General features: G+C 49.5%; 1 protein-coding gene across 2 annotated transcripts in view; it reads left to right on the top strand.

The window, feature by feature from the left end:
• The window catches only part of LOC147733566 (aminopeptidase Ey-like), a 259,251-nt gene that overhangs the window by 233,197 nt on the left and 5,379 nt on the right, over positions 1 to 20,675 (top strand). For both annotated transcript variants that reach the window (XM_086958152.1, XM_086958153.1), the window contains exons 17-18: positions 7,262 to 7,429; positions 8,853 to 8,993. In XM_086958152.1, coding sequence (XP_086814278.1) covers positions 7,262 to 7,429; positions 8,853 to 8,993 — 309 coding nt within the window. The remainder of the gene's footprint in view (positions 1 to 7,261; positions 7,430 to 8,852; positions 8,994 to 20,675) is intronic.

Genomic DNA, 20,675 nt, shown 5'->3' with positions numbered 1-20,675 from the left:
ACTGAGAAACTTTGATGCTTCAACCACTGTGAATATATGACCTATGCTCTTGCTCAGTGCTACAAATATCAGGTACCCTACTGGCCCAGCTGACCTACCCCACATCGAGAGGTTTCATTATTCTAGAAGTGGACTTAGAAACAGGTGAACTCCTCTACACACAGTAGCAGTTCTTAAGAATACTACACAGCACTATAAGCCCCCAATCAGTCCTGTCCCTCAATTCATAGACGACTTCTTAGACCATGCTATGCTCCTGAAGATTGCATCAGAGGATGCAGAGACACTGGTGGTGGGGGGGATATCACCCTCCAAGATGTGAGTGCTGCAAAACAAGGGGACCCTACTCACTGGGAGCCTGGGTATGAAGATTAAGAAAGAAAACACAAAGTGAAATATAAGAAACTCACAGGGGTCTCAGCCGGAAGCCCATATGAGGGTGGAAATAGCTGACACGTGTGGCAATGGAGCTGGCCAAGGAGCTCTGTGTTGTAAATCAAAATGGCGGTCAGAAATTGCGGGGGACTGGAAGCGCGCGATGGCGCTGTAAGTTTGTGGGAGCGGGAATTCGGGAAGCGATATGTCAGGATAACCACTTCGCGGGTTGTGATGAAGCTTTGGAAGATGCGGCATACGCTGTGATAGGCATAGTAGGTTGTTTTAATACCTTAGTGCTGCACAGTTTTGGTCCCATAATAGAAGGGAAGAGACCCCCCTTCTTGTCTTCTTTCTGTTTTGTCTCGTTGGTTTACGTGTTGTATGTGTACTATCAAAATTTTTTCTTTCTCCACCCTCACCACTAATCTTCATTTAAAAGATTGCACTCCATCCAGTGTGTTGGTCTGCACCTGGATGTATGATGCGGCCCAATGATGAAACAAAATGAAATGCCTGTCGGGCTGACCGCCTGGCACTTTGCGTTGGAAAACATGCATAAGCTGCCATAAATGGTTTTTGAGCTGAGAAATTCCCTGCATGCAGGCACAGATCTTTCAATAGAGCACACACTCCTCTGATTAGTGCACAGAGGCAAGAACCTCCACTGACCAGACGGGCATAAGAGCCAGCTGCCGAAGAATAAATGATCAGTTAGGTATTTTCAGATAGCCTGTTTGCAGAACTACAAGTAGCCGCAGCACAACCATTCATGCTTACCGTCAGTACTGTACCGTGGTTGAACAGCTCAACAAAGTAATCCGTGTATTGATCATACATAATGCAGCTATGGTCAGCCAATTTCTTGCTTCCACCAGGCACAGGTACCATGAACCTATGTTGAGTTCCTGCTGTGGCGAAGTTGGCTGTGGCCAAGATTTGGCCTTGACGTGCCATAAAGAGTGTGCGGCCCAAGCGTATGACAGGCCCTGGCCATTGTTGTGATCGTTCTGAAGGTCTTTGCAAAAGTTAGATTTTGTGGAACAAGTTGGTAATTGGTCCATAGTAAGGCCTTTGTAACCTGCATGCACTTAGGCTTCTTACGGTTATGCTTTGCTTGTTTTGCCGTAGTCTTCTGTGTATAATAGGTCACTTTCTATGTTTCCAAATCTGTCACCATTTAACTTAGAACTGAGGCTCAGGCTACTGATTGGGTCTACGAATCAGGTGCCCTTTCCACCCTTCCAGCTGATGTAGTCCAGACTTTTGCAGAGAAGGAACACAACAGTAAATGGCAACTTTCCGACAACACATACGCAGTATGAGCTTTTAAGTTCAACAAAGTAAACGGTTTTGTGCTGACGGCTCGGTTTGGTACTGTCTAAGCCTGGAAGGGCCTATGGCTAGTACCTCATGCTCACCTACACTCTGCCTAATCATCTCAGATTATCTATTAACTGCTATCGGTACTTCACTTTAGCTTTCGCCTGCATTTCCCCACAGATTCATGATATTAGCTCATCATTGATGTAAAAAGCGAAGGCTATGAGTCACCCACTGCTAGCAATTCATGCCTGAGCTCAGTGCGCCTCTAGTGAGCAATGAGTGTGAAACACTCCTCTGCCTCCTCTTATCTGCTCTCATTGATTATTAAACCACTGATCATCATGCTTAACACCTTCACATGCTCATAAATCCTCCTCAGCAGTTACTCACATACAGACACTCAGCATCTGTACAACTCCTGACCCTAGCCAGCCACCCCTCAACTGAATCCTGTTTGATATTTCATATTCGGACACATGTCTGGCCCCATGCATGTCACATACAAATAGCCATCTGCCAAGCCTCCAATCCTGCACTTAGAGCCTTTACGCCCCTCATCCATTGCGATGCTAGGACTGCCTGCCCAGTGTCTCATTATATCACTTGCATCACATGCATCTGCTCTGCTTTGCTGATGCATTCTCTTTTCAGCACAAATGAAGCGCCTCTCCTGTAGTCACTCAATCAAAATACTCTAGTGTCCATGTACTCCACTAAAATCAGTGGCATTCTCATCCATGTGTGCCCCTGTGCTCCTAGCACAAGATATCAGAGTTTCGGGCCACACTAATGTCAATCAAAGCAAGGTCGAAATGGCAAATGCCGTGCACAAGGGTAGGTTGCTAACACTCACCACCAGCATTTTCTGACTAGAGCCACAATAATTCCTCACCTTCAGTGTGTGCAATAGCAAAGCTAGTCTGTGGCCTGAAGCCGCCCATTGTTGGGCTCAGTTCAGCATTGGTTCACACATGATCCTAGGCAATCTCACAACCCTTGATTCGTCCCCTTTAGTTTTCTTGTTCAAGTTCAAGTTCAGGAATTTGTATAGCGCACTACTCACCCAGAGGGTCTCAAGGCGCTTGAGGGAGGGTGGGTGCATTACTTATCGAAAAGCCAGTAGCTGTTTTCTGAAGGAGAGGTGGTTCTGTGTAAGGCGGAGGTGAGTGGGGAGAGAATTCCATGTTTTGGTCGCTAAGTAGGAGAAGGATCTTCCTCCCATGGCAGATCTATGGATGTGCGGAATTGCGGCAAGGGCTTGATTGGATGATCGTAGTTTGCGGGTGGGTGTGTAGAAGGACAGTCGTGTGTTGAGGCATTCGGGTCCTAGGTCGTAGAGGGCCTTGTGTGCGTGGGTGAGGAGACGGAACGATATTCTCTTGTTGACGGGGAGCCAGTGGAGGTCTTTCAGGTGACTGGAAATGTGAGCTTGACGGGGGATGTCCAGTATGAGTCTGGCTGAGGCGTTTTGGATGCGTTGAAGTTTTTTCTGTAGTTTGGGTGTGATTCCGGCGTAAAGGGTATTTCCATAATCCAGTTGGCTAGTGACCAGTGCGTGGGTGACTGTCTTTCTTGTTTCGGTGGGGATCCCACGGAAGATTTTCTTGAGCATGCGTAGGATGTTGAAGCATGAAGATGAGACGGCGTTGACTTGTCTGGTCATCGAGAGGGAGGAGTCTAGTATGAAGCCCAGGTTACCTGCGTGATCTGTAGGTATGGGTGCTGTACCCAGGGCCGGTGGCCACCATGTGTTGTCCCAGGCAGAGGGGGATGATCCTAAGATGAGGACTTCTGTTTTGTCCGAGTTTAGTTTTAAACGGCTGTTCTTCATCCATTTGGCTACTTCTTTCATTCCTTTGTGTCGATTGGTTTTGGCGGTGTTTGGGTCTTTGGTGAGGGAGAGGATCAGCTGGGTGTCGTCTGCGTAGGAGATGATGTTGAGGTTGTGTTGTAGCGCGATGGATGCGAGGGGACTCATGTAAACGTTGAAGAGGGTGGGACTAGGTGATGATCCTTGTGGTACGCCGCAGATGACTTCGGTGGCCTCTGATTTGAATGGGCGGAGGCAGACTATCTGGGTTCTTCCGGCTAGGAACGAGATGATCCAGTCCAAAGCTTTTCCTTGTATTCCGACGTAGCTGAGGCGTTGTATGAGGGTGCTATGACAGACTGTGTCGAAGGCGGCGGAGAGGTCAAGTAGGATGAGGGCAACTGTTTCTCCGTTGTCCAGTAGCGTTTGGATGTCATCTGTAGCTGCGATGAGGGCGGTTTCGGTGCTGTATTTGGCTCGGAAGCTGGACTGTGAGGGGTCGAGGGAGTTGTTGGATTCAAGGAAGGCGGCGAGCTGACTATTGACGGCTTTCTCAATGACTTTAGCAGGGAATGGGAGGAGTGAGATGGGGCGGTAGTTCTTAAGTTCAGAGGGGTCTGCTGTGGGTTTCTTCAGAAGGGCGCTGAGTTCGGCATGTTTCCAGCTTTCCGGGAAGGTAGCGGAGTTGAGGGAGCAGTTGATGACATCGCGGAGATGTGGCGCGATGATGGAGTCTGCTAAGTTGAAGATGTGGTGGGGACATGGGTCGGTTGGTGAACCTGAGTGGATGGAGTTCATCAGGAGGATGGTGTCTTCAGTAGTGATTGGGTTCCAGGCGCAAAGGTTGTGATAGTGCTGTTTTGGTTCGGGGGTGGCTGGAGTGGTCTGTTCTTCTGACTGGTTTTCAAAGCTGTTATGTATGTCAGCGATTTTGTTGTGGAAGAATGAGGCTAGGGAGTCGCAGAGGTCTTGGGAGGGAGTGATGTCGTTGGTGCCGGCGGTGGGGTTGGTAAATTCTTTGACGATGTTGAATAGTTCCTTGCTGTTGTGGGCGTTGTTGTCGAGTCGATCCTTGAATGCTGATTTCTTGGTGGATCGGATCAATTGGTGGTGTTTGCGGGTGGCGTTCTTGAAGGTGGTCCGGTTGTCAGTGGTTGGGTCTTTTCTCCAGGTTTTCTCGAGGGTACGACATAACTTCTTGGATTTCTTAAGGTCATCGTTGAACCAGGGGGCCTTTTTGCTACCTTGTTTGATCTGGTGGTCTTTCAGGGGTGCTAATTCGTCAGCGCTGTGGGTGATCCATTGTGTGAGTTTGGTGGCAGCTTGGTCTGGGTCCGATGACATGGCAGGAAGGTTTTGGTTAAGCGATGTGAAGAGTTGGTCAGTGGTAATTTTGTTCCAGTTTCTTCGAGGAATCGGTTGTGGGGGGTTGTGGGTCGTGGACTTTTTGTAGTTGAAGTGAACGCAGCTGTGGTCCGTCCAATGGAGAGCTGTGGCGTGATCGAAGGAGATGTATTTGCTGGAGGTAAAGATAGGGTCGAGCGTGTGTCCGGTTAAGTGGGTGGGGGTGTCGACAAGTTGTTTGAGTCCGAGATTGGCCATGTTGTCCAGAAGGGTGTTGGTGTTGCTGTCGTTTTTCTTTTCCTGGTGGAAGTTGAGTTCTCCCAGTAGAATGTAGTTCTCGGATGTGAGGGCATGTGGGCTGATGAAGTCAGTGATGTCTTTGTTGAATTGTGTGCGGGTTCGTGGTGGTCTGTAGATGAGGGTGCCTCTAAGTGTGGTCCTGGGGTCGGTGTGGATCTGGAAGTGAAGGTGTTCGGCGGTCGCGAGGTTATCGTCTGTGCTGGTCGTGATTCGGATGGTGTTCTTATGGACGATGGCGATGCCTCCTCCTGTTTGGTTGGTGCGGTCTTTTCGGATGATCTTGTAAGCGTCCGGGATGGCTATGGCGATGTCGGGCGCTGATGAGGCGTTCATCCAGGTTTCTGTAAGGAAGACGATGTCCGGCGATGTAGTGTCGAGTTAGTCCCAGAGTTCAGTGGCGTGTCTGTGGACCGAGCGGGTGTTCAGCAGGATGCACTTCAGGTGGTTAGAGTCGGAGTTGTGTTTGGGGGAAGTGGATTTGGTGTGGGTCCTGATGCAGGTGAACTTGCAGGAGTGGCAGGCGAATGGTCCATGGGTGAGTCCTGGGGTAGCTTTGCAGCATTGTGGTGTGCGACCGGGGTTGAGGGCAAAGAGGGTTGCGGCATCGTACGTTATGCAGGTGGAGTGGATTTTGCTGGTCCAGGGGGTCTGGCGCTGGGCGCGGTCCAGGCCCGGATGGGCGTAGACGGGCTTACCTTTGGCGCACCTTCGGCGCATGGGGCGCGACCGCTGCGCGTGGATGCTGCGCGCAGAAGCATCTGTCATATGTGGATAGTGGAGGAGGGGAGGGGCGAGGGAGGATCAGCTGGGAGGCGGGAGCGGGGCGGAGAGGACAAGCTCCGAGGCACAACAACAACAAGATGGCAGCAAAAGTGAAACTGGAAACAGGATGGGGCACACAGAGTAATTGATGATCTTAACCAATCTGAGAAGTAAGTGCTACAAATAACGATGCACAAAAACGAGCAATGCTAATTAGGGTCAAAGCTACACAGCGAGCGTTGCAGCTGGGCCTGCGCATATGAATCAAAATAGTTCTTAAGTCTAGAAAGCGTTATTATTAAATTAAAACACTCGATAATGCTTCTAGCAGTACAGCGCTATGACAAGCAGCAGCTAGCAGACACGAGTAGCACAGAGCAAAGCAACGAGTGCAGCCAACGATACCACTGGAGAGCAGGGAGTGTGGGGAGCGACCGCTTCTGAGAGCATCAGGACGGTCACAGCGCTTCTGAGGGCGGGGGCCAGGCTATGCAGTCATTGGGAGGGAGGATCAGCTGGGAGGCGGGAGTGGGGTGGAGAGGACGGGCTCCGAGGCACAACAACAACAAGATAGCAGCAAAAGTGAAACTGGAAACAGGATGGGGCACACAGAGTAATTGATGATCTTAACAAATCTGAGAAGTAAGCTCTACAAATAACGATGCACAAAAACGAGCAATGCTAATTAGGGTCAAAGCTACACAGCGAGCGTTGCAGCTGGGCCTGCGCATATGAATCAAAACAGTGCTTAAGTCTAGAGTAAGTGTAGAGAAGGGCTCTAAGGGAGAAAACAAGTACCACGTTTCCTCTGTTTTTTAAGGAAATTGAACAATAGGCTACTATTTCAGCACTTCGGTGTTCAAGATGGAAGCTGTGCCCTGACAGAGACAGATACAACAGAAACTGGAAGGACCAGAGATACCCTTTATAGCTTAAAAGGGGCTATGATCAAATAAAATACAATATCAATCTCTTATCAAAATCTGCGTAGGGCAGAATGTTTTGGGTTTAGGGCATAAGAGAGTTTGCAGGCTCCAGAGGAACGACTCATCTTCATAGTCACAAGTGACAAGGAAGACTTGGACTCAGAGTAATAAAGATTGCGAGTAGTAAGTGCCCTTTAATGTATTTGGCTCGCTATCATTTAGAAGTAGTAAACAGTATTATACTGAGTATATCTGAGGATTGGGTGCCACAGGGCCTATTGTGAAACCTGGGGAGGCTAAGGAGAGGGCTGTGGATCAGGAGGAGTCCTAAGGCCCCGTGAGGCGGAGGCAAATAAAGAGCAAAACAAAAGGCTACAGATTTTACTTATGCTCACTAATATTCTCTATATTCTCTCAGAATCACACCAAATCTGAGGTCCACCATCTACTGCAATGCCATAGCAGCAGGTGGGGTAGCAGAGTGGGACTTTGCGTGGCAAAGGTTTACAGAAGCAAGCGTGGCAACGGAGGCTGATAAACTGAGGTCAGCAATGGCCTGCAGTCACAATGCAACAATCTTAAGCAGGTGAGTGAAAACAACTCTTAATAAAACAGGGGGAGGGATGGACTGGCCGAAGTGTGCCCTCTCTTTATAAACTACAAAATTAATGAAGATACTACAGACATAGAGCCTAGTCCTGCAAAGGTACAAATGATTGGGGGAGGCAATTTCTACCTGCCTGAGTGTGTTAATTTAAAATGGTGAAACTCTGACCCACCAATTTAGGGGCATATTATCAAGGACGGCGTTAAAATTATCACCTGTTTAACGGCAGAAAACTTCCCCTAAAACGGTGATAATGAGCTTGATAATATGCCCTGGAGAATTCCAATAGAAGCCCATGTTCACACCAGAACATGGACCTCTATTGGAATTCTCAAGGGCATATTATCAAGCCCATTATCCAGCTTTAGCTGCAGTTTTTTGCCGCTAAACCGGCAATAATTTTTAACGCCGTCCTTGATAATATGCCCCCAAGGTGGCCTGCTTTATAATCGGGTTAAATCAACACACTGAGGCAGCTATAAATTGTCTTCTCCAATCCTTATAGAACCTTTTTAGGACTAGGTTCTGTGTCCATAGTTTATTTTGATATTGGAGTGAAAACAACTGTGGTGTCAAACAAATAAATGCAGAGCAATCTTAAAGGAGGAAGTATCAAATTATTGGAGAGGTGATATAAAATGGAAGTGTAAAGGAAAAGCCACGCTCAGGTGTTCGGACCTATGGGAGAAAGGACTTGGGTTTAAAGCCATGGATGACTTTTAAATATATTCCAATGGAATCTATTCTCTTTCTGTTAACCTACCAGTTGAAACTCCTGCAAACCCCATTTTAATCCCAGCTTTAGTCACTAACCTCGGTATTTCACAGGTGTTTTCAATGAACGGTTATTGGCCCTGCGGAGCGTCATCAATGGGGAGAAGCATTTATTGCTTTAAAAAGGGGACATTTAACATCTGGAACATCTCCCTAAGACATTGTTAATTATTTTAGAACCGTTGTTATCAGAGGCTAGCACACAAAGCCCTTGCTGAATCCTAAAAAAGTTCATACAGAGGCACCAACCCCGAAAATTCGACCCAGCTCCTTGCCTAGCAGCCTACACCGATCAACACCTTTTCAAACCAAAGACGAGGCTGCAATGAGGTACCCAGGCCTGCTGGGGGAGACAGTTCTCCCCATAGCTATATTCCATTCAGGAGAGTGGGAGAACATTATAAAGAGCTTTGAGCCATATTTCTCATGCTTACCTAATTTCAAAGAACAAAGGGGGTGACCTTTTTGTTAAAGACCTGACAAGGGTACAATTTAACATCAATTTCTCACACTTGGGGGAAACTATCGGATACTAATTTAATAAAGTAATAATTGAACATACAGTCCTGTGATTAACGATGTTCTCATCCATCTTTCAAACTCCCTCTATTTCGCTTTCTTTCCATAGGTATCTTGAGTATACACTTGATCCAACGAAAATCCGGAAGCAAGACGCCACCTCCACCATCAATGCAATTGGAAGCAATGTTTTAGGCCAGGACCTGGCCTGGACTTTCATCAGAGAAAACTGGGGAAAAATCTTTGCTGAGTAAGTTCCTCTTCGGGGTCAGAAGCGATTAAGATAGAGGGATAAGGAATGACAGCTACGCTGGGAACCTTAGTAAAAGAAGCAGCCGGCCACTGTTGACCTACACGCCCTCTTAAAAGAATTTGCAATGTTTCATTTTAACAACAGATGCAACAAACATTGTCAGCATCAATAGGTCTTGCTGTTTTTAAAGAAACAGTTGCATTCGGCAGTACACAGAGCTTTGACACATAGGGCGGCAGAGAGCTGTGAGTGACAGGACGACGCCGAGCTGTGTCAAACAGCACAGTGATGTAGTAATAATTTAGACAAGTAGCCACATAGATGGTTCCAAAGATGTAGATTTATTATGTTTCAATTCCAAACCAAGTAGATAGTAGATAGTTTAATAATATGGTAAAGGGTAGCCCCACCAGGAGCATCTTCTTATCCGCTCAGCCATCCTTCTCCAACTGACTGTCTCTTAGATCATCAAGCCCACCAACAATCCATGATGGAATCATGCAATCTGGTTACAAACAGGCTGAGCAATAGAAAAGGTGGGAATGAAAGGAAGAAGAAGCAAAATACTTTACTACATATCCTCTTACTTTATATCAGAAATGATTAGGAAAGAATAAAGAATGAAAGAAAGTAAAAGTGAACAAGCAACAGTAGAGTCATAACCCTCGCATGTGCCTATTCTGCGGAGACCCATACTCACCATACTTACCGGCCCCCGCATACTGCTGCTGCCGAAGGTGGGAAATAATGTCAGCCAACAAAGCCTGGTATCCGTAGTGGTCGTTGTTGGCCGCAGTTTATTAATAACCAAAGACATATTAATAACACAAACTGGTATCAAGCAATCTTCCATTTTTGAACATTACTCATCAATCATAATTGGCATATTACACATTATGACACCCTCTTCTAGTAGCAGGTGTCAGTCTCTTTGTGCCCTCCTTAGTTCGAAAATGGGGCTTGTACACAACCAGTTTGTTGTCAGTCTATTGGTGCTCCAGTGGTTGGTTGCCCACGCCTTCTGCGTGTTGTGGAGGGGAGCTTTACGCTTTCCAGTCGGGAGTTAGGTCCCCAGCTCGCTACCAAATTGCGCCCTGCCGTCCGGCCGGGTCTGGGCCGCGAGTGCCGTCTCCTCCTGCTACTCCCCTCCTTTATGCCGCCACGTCACCCTGCCGTGCGGCATTCAAAAGTGAGTGGCCATCCTCTTACACACCGCCCGCCGGTGTGTTTTCTTAGCCAACCAGTGTAGGATTTCCGCTAACGCCCCTTCCCGTATCCAGCACTGCGACTTTTGCTGTTCCTTAGGTGTGGGTGGGTGGGCTTCAGTCGTTGTTGCTGTCGCGCCGTTCTCCCAGCTCCTCGAATGCGATGTGCTTCTGCTGGGAGGGCGGCGTCGCTTAAATCCTCCTGAGCCCTCCATGCAGGCCTCAGGTGAGTCCCCCTGATTGGGGGGTTCAAACAAAGCCAGGTTGACCATTGGACGTCCTTTGGGGGGCGCCAGGTCAACAGGTCACTTCCGGTCGGGTGGCTGGTGCGCACCCCGTTTCCGCTGGTTCCTGTGCGCATCGAAGCGCCCAGAACCAGTTTTTCCCCGCTGGTGGCACCACGAGGGTTATGGCGCCGGCCTTCGAGCCTCCCCCACCCTTCGGGCGGGTGCGGCGGCCTCTGCAATAACCCTCGCATGTGCCTATTCTGCGGAGACCCATACTCACCATACTTACCGGCCCCCGCATACTGCTGCTGCCGAAGGTGGGAAATAATGTCAGCCAACAAAGCCTGGTATCCGTAGTGGTCGTTGTTGGCCGCAGTTTATTAATAACCAAAGACATATTAATAACACAAACTGGTATCAAGCAATCTTCCATTTTTGAACATTACTCATCAATCATAATTGGCATATTACACATTATGACACCCTCTTCTAGTAGCAGGTGTCAGTCTCTTTGTGCCCTCCTTAGTTCGAAAATGGGGCTTGTACACAACCAGTTTGTTGTCAGTCTATTGGTGCTCCAGTGGTTGGTTGCCCACGCCTTCTGCGTGTTGTGGAGGGGAGCTTTACGCTTTCCAGTCGGGAGTTAGGTCCCCAGCTCGCTACCAAATTGCGCCCTGCCGTCTGGCCGGGTCTGGGCCGCGAGTGCCGTCTCCTCCTGCTACTCCCCTCCTTTATGCCGCCACGTCACCCTGCCGTGCGGCATTCAAAAGTGAGTGGCCATCCTCTTACACACCGCCCGCCGGTGTGTTTTCTTAGCCAACCAGTGTAGGATTTCCGCCACGCCGCAGGGAGGCGCACGTCTCACTGCGGCTCCCCCCCTGCACCTGGTTCGTGGCTCCCACCTTTCTCCATCTTTCATTTTTTTTTTATTTTTTTTTTTAGTTGCAACCTGCGAGTGACATTGCACCCCACAAGTTATCCCAAAACACCTTCATCCCTTTTTCGGATAGGTGTACCCCGTCTTGCCCATAGAGCTCTGGGCGGCCCGGGTGGATGAGGCTGTGCCGAACTGATTCCAGGCCATTGGCGAGGCAGAACTTGTGCATTGCCACGTTTAGCTTCCTCCTTGCGTTGTCGACGGCCTTGTTGGAATCGGCACCTCTCCAATGTTTCCTGCTGATCATTTCGGACCAGACCACCGTCGTGGGTCCCAGCCACGCAGCTGTCTTGGTGAGATCCCTTTGGATGGCTTGCCCGACAGCTTTTCGCCCTAGCCGGGTCAGGTCATTGTCCCCTAGGTGGATGATCAGGACGTCAGGCAACCAGGCCGAATCTGCCATGAGGCCGTCCAGCGTCGGCAGTAGCTGCTCCCATCTCATGCCTGGCTGCCCTATCCACCTGATGTACGTCGCTTTGGGCCTGCGTATGCTGCGGTCCCCCTGCCGCCACCAAGACTCCATCCGGGACACGAATGAGTGCCCCACCACCCAGACCAGCTGCGGGCGTCCCCCTGTCGAGAGAAAGCATTCCGTTAGGGGGCTTTTACTGCGCACCGTGTGCATTCAAGAGAGGGCGGGGGTGTGTTGTCACCCTGCCGTGCGGCATCCCAAGGCAACTCCCACTCCTTCCCCCCCTCCCACCTTCGGGGCTTTCTCTCCCTTTTGTCTTTTTTTTTTTTTTTTTTTTGTCTTTTCTCTTCACCCCTTTTTTTTTTTTTTTTATACGAGGTGAGGGCGTATGTACGACTTGTACGCCCTGGAGCGCCATCTGCCCACTGCCTGGATCCTGTCCTCTGGCATGCCATGCTGCGATGCCGAGGTTGCTGCGCCGATCCTGAAAGAGTGAGAGGCGAACGAAGCCGCGCAATACCCGGCTTTACCAAGGCCCTGGCGCATTATGGCTGTAAACTGGAACTTGCTCAGGTTCCTCCCGTCCTTATGTATGAAGAGAGGGCCATTGCCAGCTGGTCGAGCCCCCATGTACCTGAACAACCAGCATACCGCGCAGAGCCCCGACTCCGGTATGCAATGGAGACGTATCGTCGTCCCCCTCCTTGCCCTGTCTGTTTTGGACTGTCTCAGTGTTAACTCCACTGCCCTCTCCATTGGTTTAATGTCTCTTGCCTGCAGGCATTGCTGCGCTGGGCCCGACTTGCTGGGGGCTACCAATTCGCTGACACGGAATGCTCCAAAGAACGCCGTCGTGAAAGCCGCCCTAAATAGCAGCAGCTCGTACTCATCCGATATTAAGCCTGTGAGGGCTCCAAGGAGCTGACCCAGTTTGGCAAAATCGATGGGACGCCTGTTGTCCTTCTTTTTTCCTTCAACCCTCCTCCAGCCTTTTAAGGCCGTCTTTAGATAGGCCGAGGTAGTGGGGTCCTCGCCTGTGTAAAGCCTCGCAAAATGGGCAATGGCGGACAGATGCGCCTGGGCCCATGATCTCGTTTTTCTCGACTCGAATGCCCATTGCACGAATTTCTCGACCGCTGTGCGAGTCTTTGCCCCGTTTTCCAGCGATTTTAGGCCCCCAACTTTCATAACTGTGCCCGCGTATGTCCTGTATCTTCTGCTAGCTTCCGCGGTGAGTGATTGCCCTACTAGCCATGATAAGTCTACTCCCCCAGGTCCCAAAGGGACGATGGAAAGGGGGTCATCTCCTTGTCCGCCCCGGGCACCAGTTCTCTGAAGCGCTTCATTTGGGACCGTGAGAGTGCGTCTGCTGCCGAGTTCTCTGCCCCTGGCACGTGGCGTGCTTTCAGCTCCAGGTTCCCTTCCAGCTGTAATTTAATTAACCGTCGCATTAGCCTCAGCATGTCCGGGCATCTCGCTGCGCCTCTGTTAATGGCCTGCACCACTCCCATGTTATCTGACCAAAGGGTGAGTTTCAGGTTTTTTATTTTCTCGCTCCAAATGGTCATTGCCACAATGATTGGGAACAGCTCGAGAAACGTGATGTTCCTGGTGAGCCCCTGCGCATGCCACTCGTCTGGCCACTGGCTGGCGCACCAGCTGTTTCCCAGGACCGCGCCGAAGCCAAGGCTTCCAGCCGCGTCAGTGTAAAGGGCTATCTGTTCGGCCGTTACCCAACCTGCTCTCCAAATCAGCACCCCGTTGAAATTCTGTAGGAACTCGTCCCACACCCGCAGGTCCTGTTTCACGCCTGCGCTCAGTCTGATGTGGTGGTGCTTGTGGGTGACGCCGGCCGTTAGCCCTGTTAGGCGCCTTGAAAATACCCTGGCGGGCGGGATTACCCGAGCCGCGAAGTTGAGTCTACCTATTACTCGCTGGATCTCCCTCAGGGTGGCCTTGTCCCGACCCCGTAGCTTCGATACTTCCTCGCGAAATTCCTTTACTTTGCCTGGAGGCAGCCTGGCCGTTCCCGCTATAGAGTCCAACTCTATGCCCAGGAACGTGAGACTTGTGGTCGGGCTTGTAGTTTTTTCCTTTGCGAGGGGGACCCCTAGAGACCTGGCTAGCTCCTCGAAGGCTGCCAATGTGCTTGCGCACACTGAGGAACCTGCCGGGCCCGTGAACAGAAAATCGTCTAAGTAGTGCAGTTTCCCCCCTTCCTGGTGCCGGTCATGCAGCGCCCATTCTAAGAAGGTGGCGAACTGCTCAAAGTATGCGCATGATATCGCGCATCCCATGGGCATGGCTTTGTCAATGAACACGTCCTCTCCCCATTGGAAACCCAGTAAGTGGAAACTGGAAGGGTGGACCGGCAATAGTCGGAACGCGGATTCAATATCGGCTTTCGCCATAAGAGCCCCTCTGCCTGTCGCCTTCACCAGCTCGATTGCGTCGTCGACTGACGCATATCCCACTGAGCAAGCTTCGGGGTCGATACCGTCGTTCACGGAGGAACCTTCCGGAAACGAAAGGTGGTGTATCAGCCTGAATTGACCTTGTTCTTTCTTGGGGACCACGCCTAGCGGGGAGATGACTATGTCTCCTTGTAATTCCTTTGGGATAGGGCCCTCAACTCTGCCCAGTTTCACTTCTTTCTCAATCTTGGCGCTAACCACTTCGGGGTGTTGGCTTGCCGACTTCAGGTTGTTCGCCCCCGCCGAGGGGAGCGGGCCATGAAATGGAATAACGAAGCCTTGCTCGAAGCCCTCTACCAGTGACCTGGCCTCTGCTTTGTTCGGGTATTTGTTTGTTAATCTGCGCAGCTGTTGTGTAATAATGGGGGATCTGGCCAGCTGGCGCCTACAAATGTCCACCAAGTCCCCTCTTTTCCCCTGCGTTGGGGCTAACGCTTCTTGCTCTTTTCTCTCTTCTCCCTTTTCGCTTCACGTTTGGAACCTTTGCATGCGGAGGTGGCATGCTTGCCCCCGCAGGTCGCGCATGCGTGTTGAAACTTACAAGACGAGCCCCATGAGCAGTCCCCCGCCTCGTATCTCCAACAGATCGCCTTAGTTGCGGTTGGGGAGTCTGATCTCCCGTTCGACCGCCTTTGATAAGAACCACTCTTCCCTTTTTGGTATGAGCTCCGAAAGGGCTGGTCGCCTTTTCCGGCCCAGGTCCTAACGTCTTTGGCTGTGAGCATCTTGTGGATGAAGCCGGAGACATCCTCCTCATTCCACTCCATTTCGGGGTGCCTCTGCATTTTTAATCTAAACCCTTTATCGTATTCTAGCCAGGCATCCCCTGGGAACTGCCTCTGTGCTAGGTGGATATTGGCCTCGTACAGCCACAAGTCAGCCGCGCAATGGGGGAACCTCTCCACTATAATGCACGCCATGATTCTGAAGGCGTCTAACCAATTTTCGAAACTGCGCTCTTTTCTGGCCCCACGCCTTTCTCTCCTGTCCTCTTCTTTCCTGTCGCACGTGGTTAGATCAAGACCTTCTAGCTGTATTTCAAGCAGCGAAAATATGTTGATGAATTCTTTGCGCCATATCCTCTCTTTTACCGCTAGGGGGATGAGACATGCCAGGCCGGTGGCTTTCGTAGTCAGGGACGCCGGGCCGGGGGATGGCCTGATGTAATGATCGTTGACTACCCCACTCGGAGGTGGGCTTCCTGCAACGGGGCCGTAACCCCAACCGGGTAGCGGGGAAATCTGTTCCCCCTGGGCGGACAAGCTTACCTGCTCCTGCACTCTTGTCTGACGGGCCCACCCCGGGTCGACCATATGCCACGTGAGACCTGCCGCTTCCTCCGCGCGCTGCTCCCTAGGCCCTGGTACCCCCTGCCCTATGCCATTAAGTAGCCCCGGCGCTAGCGATTTCAGACATTCCCTTACGATGTTGCTAATATGCTCACCCTTTTTCTTTTTGTCGGTCGTCTCGCCCTGTTCACTGCCCTCCGGCCTCGGCGTAAGAGGTTTCTGCCGCACCTTCCTCGGAGGGTTCCTCTTCGATGTTCTCTTCATCGGCGTGTTTTTCAGCTTCTTGGGTGCGGAAGGCCCTGGTTCTTCGTCCGCCTGTTCAACCGGTCTGTTCTCTTTCCCCTTGCCCAGGTGGGGGTGAAGCCAGTCGTCGCCGTGGATGGCCGATAACTCGCGGATCTTCAACAGTACCTCCGCCATCTCGTCCGGCTGGCCTTCCGACATGTCGTGAGTCTCTGCGCACTTGTGTGTGGCTTCTTAGTTTCCCGCGTCTGCGTCAGGCCGTCTGCCGGGGGCACAGCTGACTGCGTGTGCTTATCCCGAGCCCTGAGCTTGCCGCGGTCTTTACCTGTTGTTGTTTCGGGGGAGCTGGCACGGCGCGCCGCGCTCCGTAAGGCGTCCTCGGTGATGATGACCTGGATCTTCTACCGGAGTCCCACCGTCTTCCTGCCTCGTCCTTCGCCGCGTCGCCTCTCTTCTTCAGTTGTTCTTCAGTCGTTGTTGCTGTCGCGCCGTTCTCCCAGCTCCTCGAATGCGATGTGCTTCTGCTGGGAGGGCGGCGTCGCTTAAATCCTCCTGAGCCCTCCATGCAGGCCTCAGGTGAGTCCCCCTGATTGGGGGGTTCAAACAAAGCCAGGTTGACCATTGGACGTCCTTTGGGGGGCGCCAGGTCAACAGTTCACTTCCGGTCGGGTGGCTGGTGCGCACCCCGTTTCCGCTGGTTCCTGTGCGCATCGAAGCGCCCAGAACCAGTTTTTCCCCGTTGGTGGCACCACGAGGGTTATGGCGCCGGCCTTCGAGCCTCCCCCACCCTTCGGGCGGGTGCGGCGGCCCCTGCAATTAATCAAGTAAATGGTAATATGAACTATTGACTTACATGTTGCATAGCATACAAAAATAACCAATGGAACACTGGCATAGAAATATGAATTGTCTTACACGTTGCATTGCATTTAAAATGGCATTGTCTTATACGTTGCATTGCATTTGAAATGGCATTGTCTTACACGTTGCATTGCATCCAGGAGCATTTCTTATCTGCTCAGCCATCCAGCTCCAACTGACTGTCTCTAAGATCATCAAGCACACCAACATTCCTTGACGGAATCATACAATCTGGTTACATACAGGCTGAGCAATAGAAAAGGTGGGAATGAAAGGAAGAAGGAACAAAACACTTTGCTACACACAGCAGAGGGCTGTGTCAATTGGGACGGCACTGAGCCGTGCTAAATAGCACAGCATACAGCAGACAGCTGAGTAACAGTGCAGCACAGAGATGTGTCAAACAGCATAGCAGAGGGCTGTGTCAATTGAGATGGCAGAGAGCTGTGTCAAACAGCACAACACAGGGCTGTGTCTTCTGGCACCGCACAGAGCTGTGTCAAACAGGTGCGCGCAGAGTTTTGTTTGATAGGGCGGGCCGTAGCTGTGACAAACAGAAGCCTACAAGTGCACTGCTGTAACAGGGCAACAGAGGAAGGGCACTATGGACTAGCAAGGGACAATGTTTCAATTATAGATTCTATGTTACGCAAAAAACAAAAATGAGGCAAAAGGGTATATGTTGCATTGGTGCATCAGTGCAAACATTTTGGTAATCTGGTGTGTGTACAGTGTCTGTATGCCAATTTGCAGCTGCTTCAGCGTGTTTTACAATAATGTGAACATTTTGGGGGACAATCACAAGGACCTATCTCCGATTTATCCCCACCTTAACACTTCAAAAGTGGAGATAGATTGAACACTACATTCACAAGCTGGTGGAAACTGCACACATCGCCTGTATTTCCACGATAACTGCCCCAAAACTTATCACCATCTAACCTGGGCTTCTATTGGAATTCTATAACGCATATTAGCAAGCCCATTATCGCCGTTTTAGCTGCAGTTTCCTGCCGCTAAATCAGCGATAATTTTAACAAGGTTCTTGTTAATATGCCCCTATATTTCAAATGTGGAACGTTAGTTATCACTACATTTTAGAAATGATTTGTTTACGTTTGTAGATTATTTTAAGATAACAACGTTGCATACAAATAAGCAAATAAGCAAATCAGGTTTGTATCTCACCTGGCATGTGCTCGGTGTGGACAATTCATCTTTGTCACTTTGTTGTTAAAATCGTAACAACAGAGACATGAATTGTGTAGTAGTGATATTTACAGTTCTCCTTACAACCCTGCGGAGTGTTGACGCCTGGAAGTGTGTTGTTATTGTGAGACTAGGAGGGTAGCAGTTGGATGCCATTCTGTCAAATCTAAGGTTTCCACCTTACATCTTCCCTGTTTGTGGGGCTTATATTACATCTTTACTGGAAAACCTACTTAACATCTAAGAACAATAAACTTATCATCTGTAACCTAACCAAGTCTACTGGAACTCCTTACCTACGACACAACACATTCACATTAGGACACACCCTTAGGGCCTGATTACGAGTTTGATGAACGGCTTACTCCATCACAAACTTGACGGATATCCTGTCCACCGTATTACGGGATCCATTATATCTAATGGAACATAATTGAACTCGTAATGGTTTGGACTGGGTTTCCGTCATGTATGTGATGGAGTAACCTGTCGACCAAACTCGTAATCAGGTCCTTCCTGGTGTGAAGGAGAGGCACATGTGAGAGAAAGATGTGTAAATACAGGTCGGAGTTTAGTGGTTATAATGTACTCCGCAGGTCTCACGTTATTTTGTGGTTTTCTCTATACTTTTCAATCCACATCCTATGCTATGCTGTAGGATGTGTATGCTACGCTGATTGCAGTAATTAGGTCGACTACGAATGGTCTTCACAACAGTTGTTCTCTATGGGACTTTAACATCTGACAGCTTCAGCATAAATAAGCTACATGGAGCCGTGGACGCTGTTGAAAAAAGAATCCTTTGTCCGCAGCTATGCAAAGGCTGACATGGAAAATTGTATGAAACCTATACAAATGCTGTTTATTCACATTAGTCTAGTTATTGCAGTTCGTACAACTGCCTGTGTCAGCCTTGCCCTAGAACAGAAGAGGAGTATGGACAGAGCTGAACTAATAAAAAGGCAAAAAAGAACTGGTTTAAATAGAACACAGGTTGAAGTACAGCCGTGGCCGGTAGTGGGAGTACCGGCCGGGCGGTGACGTGGGGAGAGGGAGGGGCAGGGTGGGGGGTAGTAATGTATGGATTACGGACTTTAACGGGTAAGTAAACATATAAATAAATATAACAAATTTTGTTGCATGCACTGCATCGGTGATGCAGTGCGTGCAACGAAATTCGTTTTATGTATTTATATGTTTACTTACCTGTTAAAGTCCGTAATCCATACATTAGTACCCCCCACCCTGCCCCTCCTCTCCCCACGTCACCGCCCGGCCGGTACTTCCACTACCGGCAGCGGCTGTTGAAGTAATCTCCAAAAGAAGAACCCATGGGGAGCTTCAATTCCATTCCTGTATTCCACATAGTAAGCAATGACGTTGGCTAAGGTAATTGTTGGTCCACATCAGATAATGGAACAGGCCTGCTCCACAAACAGTTGACCCTTGAGAACCTACATTATTATAACACCTTTTACGTTGTGTATATTTGTAAAGTGCACAATCACCCGCAAACGTGTGCGCAGAGATCTCCATCAAGGGGCTGGAAAGTCCGTATTGGTAGACACATGGACGGCCTCTCCATTGAATAAGCCCCACATAAATCTATATTACTATTCTAGGTCTTCTTCCAAAGACCATGATAAACCTCAGTAATACCATAATAGAATAATAGTCAGAGAGAGTCATCACAAAGCTACGTCGATCCTAAATTGAAGTCCACGTTTGTCTGCACTGCATGTGACACTAACATCGGTCGCCTAAGCCTCTACTTTTGGATATCTCTGCAGCATGTGGTTAGATGCTGTCACTGTCCTGTTCAGGTCTTTGTGGCATGTGGAAAGAACTATATCCCACTACAAAATTCCCATGATGCACAAGGTATTGGATAGTTGATTTTAACTCCTCCACTCTAAAAAATCTGGCTTGCTCGAATAAATGTACTTATTTATCATAACTAATTACCCAGGGAGAGTGAAGTTTAGGATCAAAACACTGTGGATTAAGTATAACATTCTATTATGCGAAATACAAAGATTTATTTTTGTTTCAAAACATTTTTAGAAATGAAAAACGTGGCACGACGTCCAAACAGAAATCCAAAAAGAACTGTCTCACTCAAACTACTGGAAATATATATTTTTTATTGCCTGCCTAGGTATACATGCTCTCATAGCTTGGTATAAGGGGCATGTATGTGGAGTGGAGTGGCTCACTGGTTAGAGGCGGCAGACCCGGAAGCAGAGGACGGCCCGGGACCAGGGTTCAATTCCCGACGCGGCAGGGTCGTGGACCAGGGTCAGCGGACTCGATAATTCTCGTCTTGGTGCCTACTCTAATCAGGGATCACACTCGGCAAACTCTGGGCATTAGCTTGCCTCATCTCCACAACAGCCCCCCACATACGCCGGGGATGCCTGGTTTCACCCTGGAGATACCCAGTAGGGTCCATCTCACTGGGAAAGCCAGGACGGGTTCCCCAGCGGTCTACAGCGCTGAGATACCCCATGTGGGGTGATTCATGCGCTTTACAAGACATCATTACATTACATTACATGTACAGATTCATTGAAACGTCTTGCAATTGGTAAACATCTTCACCTGCAGGTGAATAGGACGAAAACTGGCTTGTATCAAATGGGTATCCAAAAAAAATGAGCCATAGGGAGTTTGGTTCCACTGAACGTCGAAAGAGAACAGTGGGGCATATTATGAAGACAGGCAATAAAATTATCGCCGTTTTAGCGGCAGAAAACTGCTGCTAAAACGGCGATAATGGGCTTGATAATATGCTCTATGGAATTCCAATTGAAGCCCATCTT

Source organism: Lissotriton vulgaris, chromosome 2_1 (assembly GCF_964263255.1).
Source record: "Lissotriton vulgaris chromosome 2_1, aLisVul1.2, whole genome shotgun sequence".
NCBI lineage: Eukaryota > Metazoa > Chordata > Amphibia > Caudata > Salamandridae > Lissotriton > Lissotriton vulgaris.
Note: the sequence above shows the minus strand (reverse complement) of the source record. Positions and strands in the feature narration are given on the sequence as shown.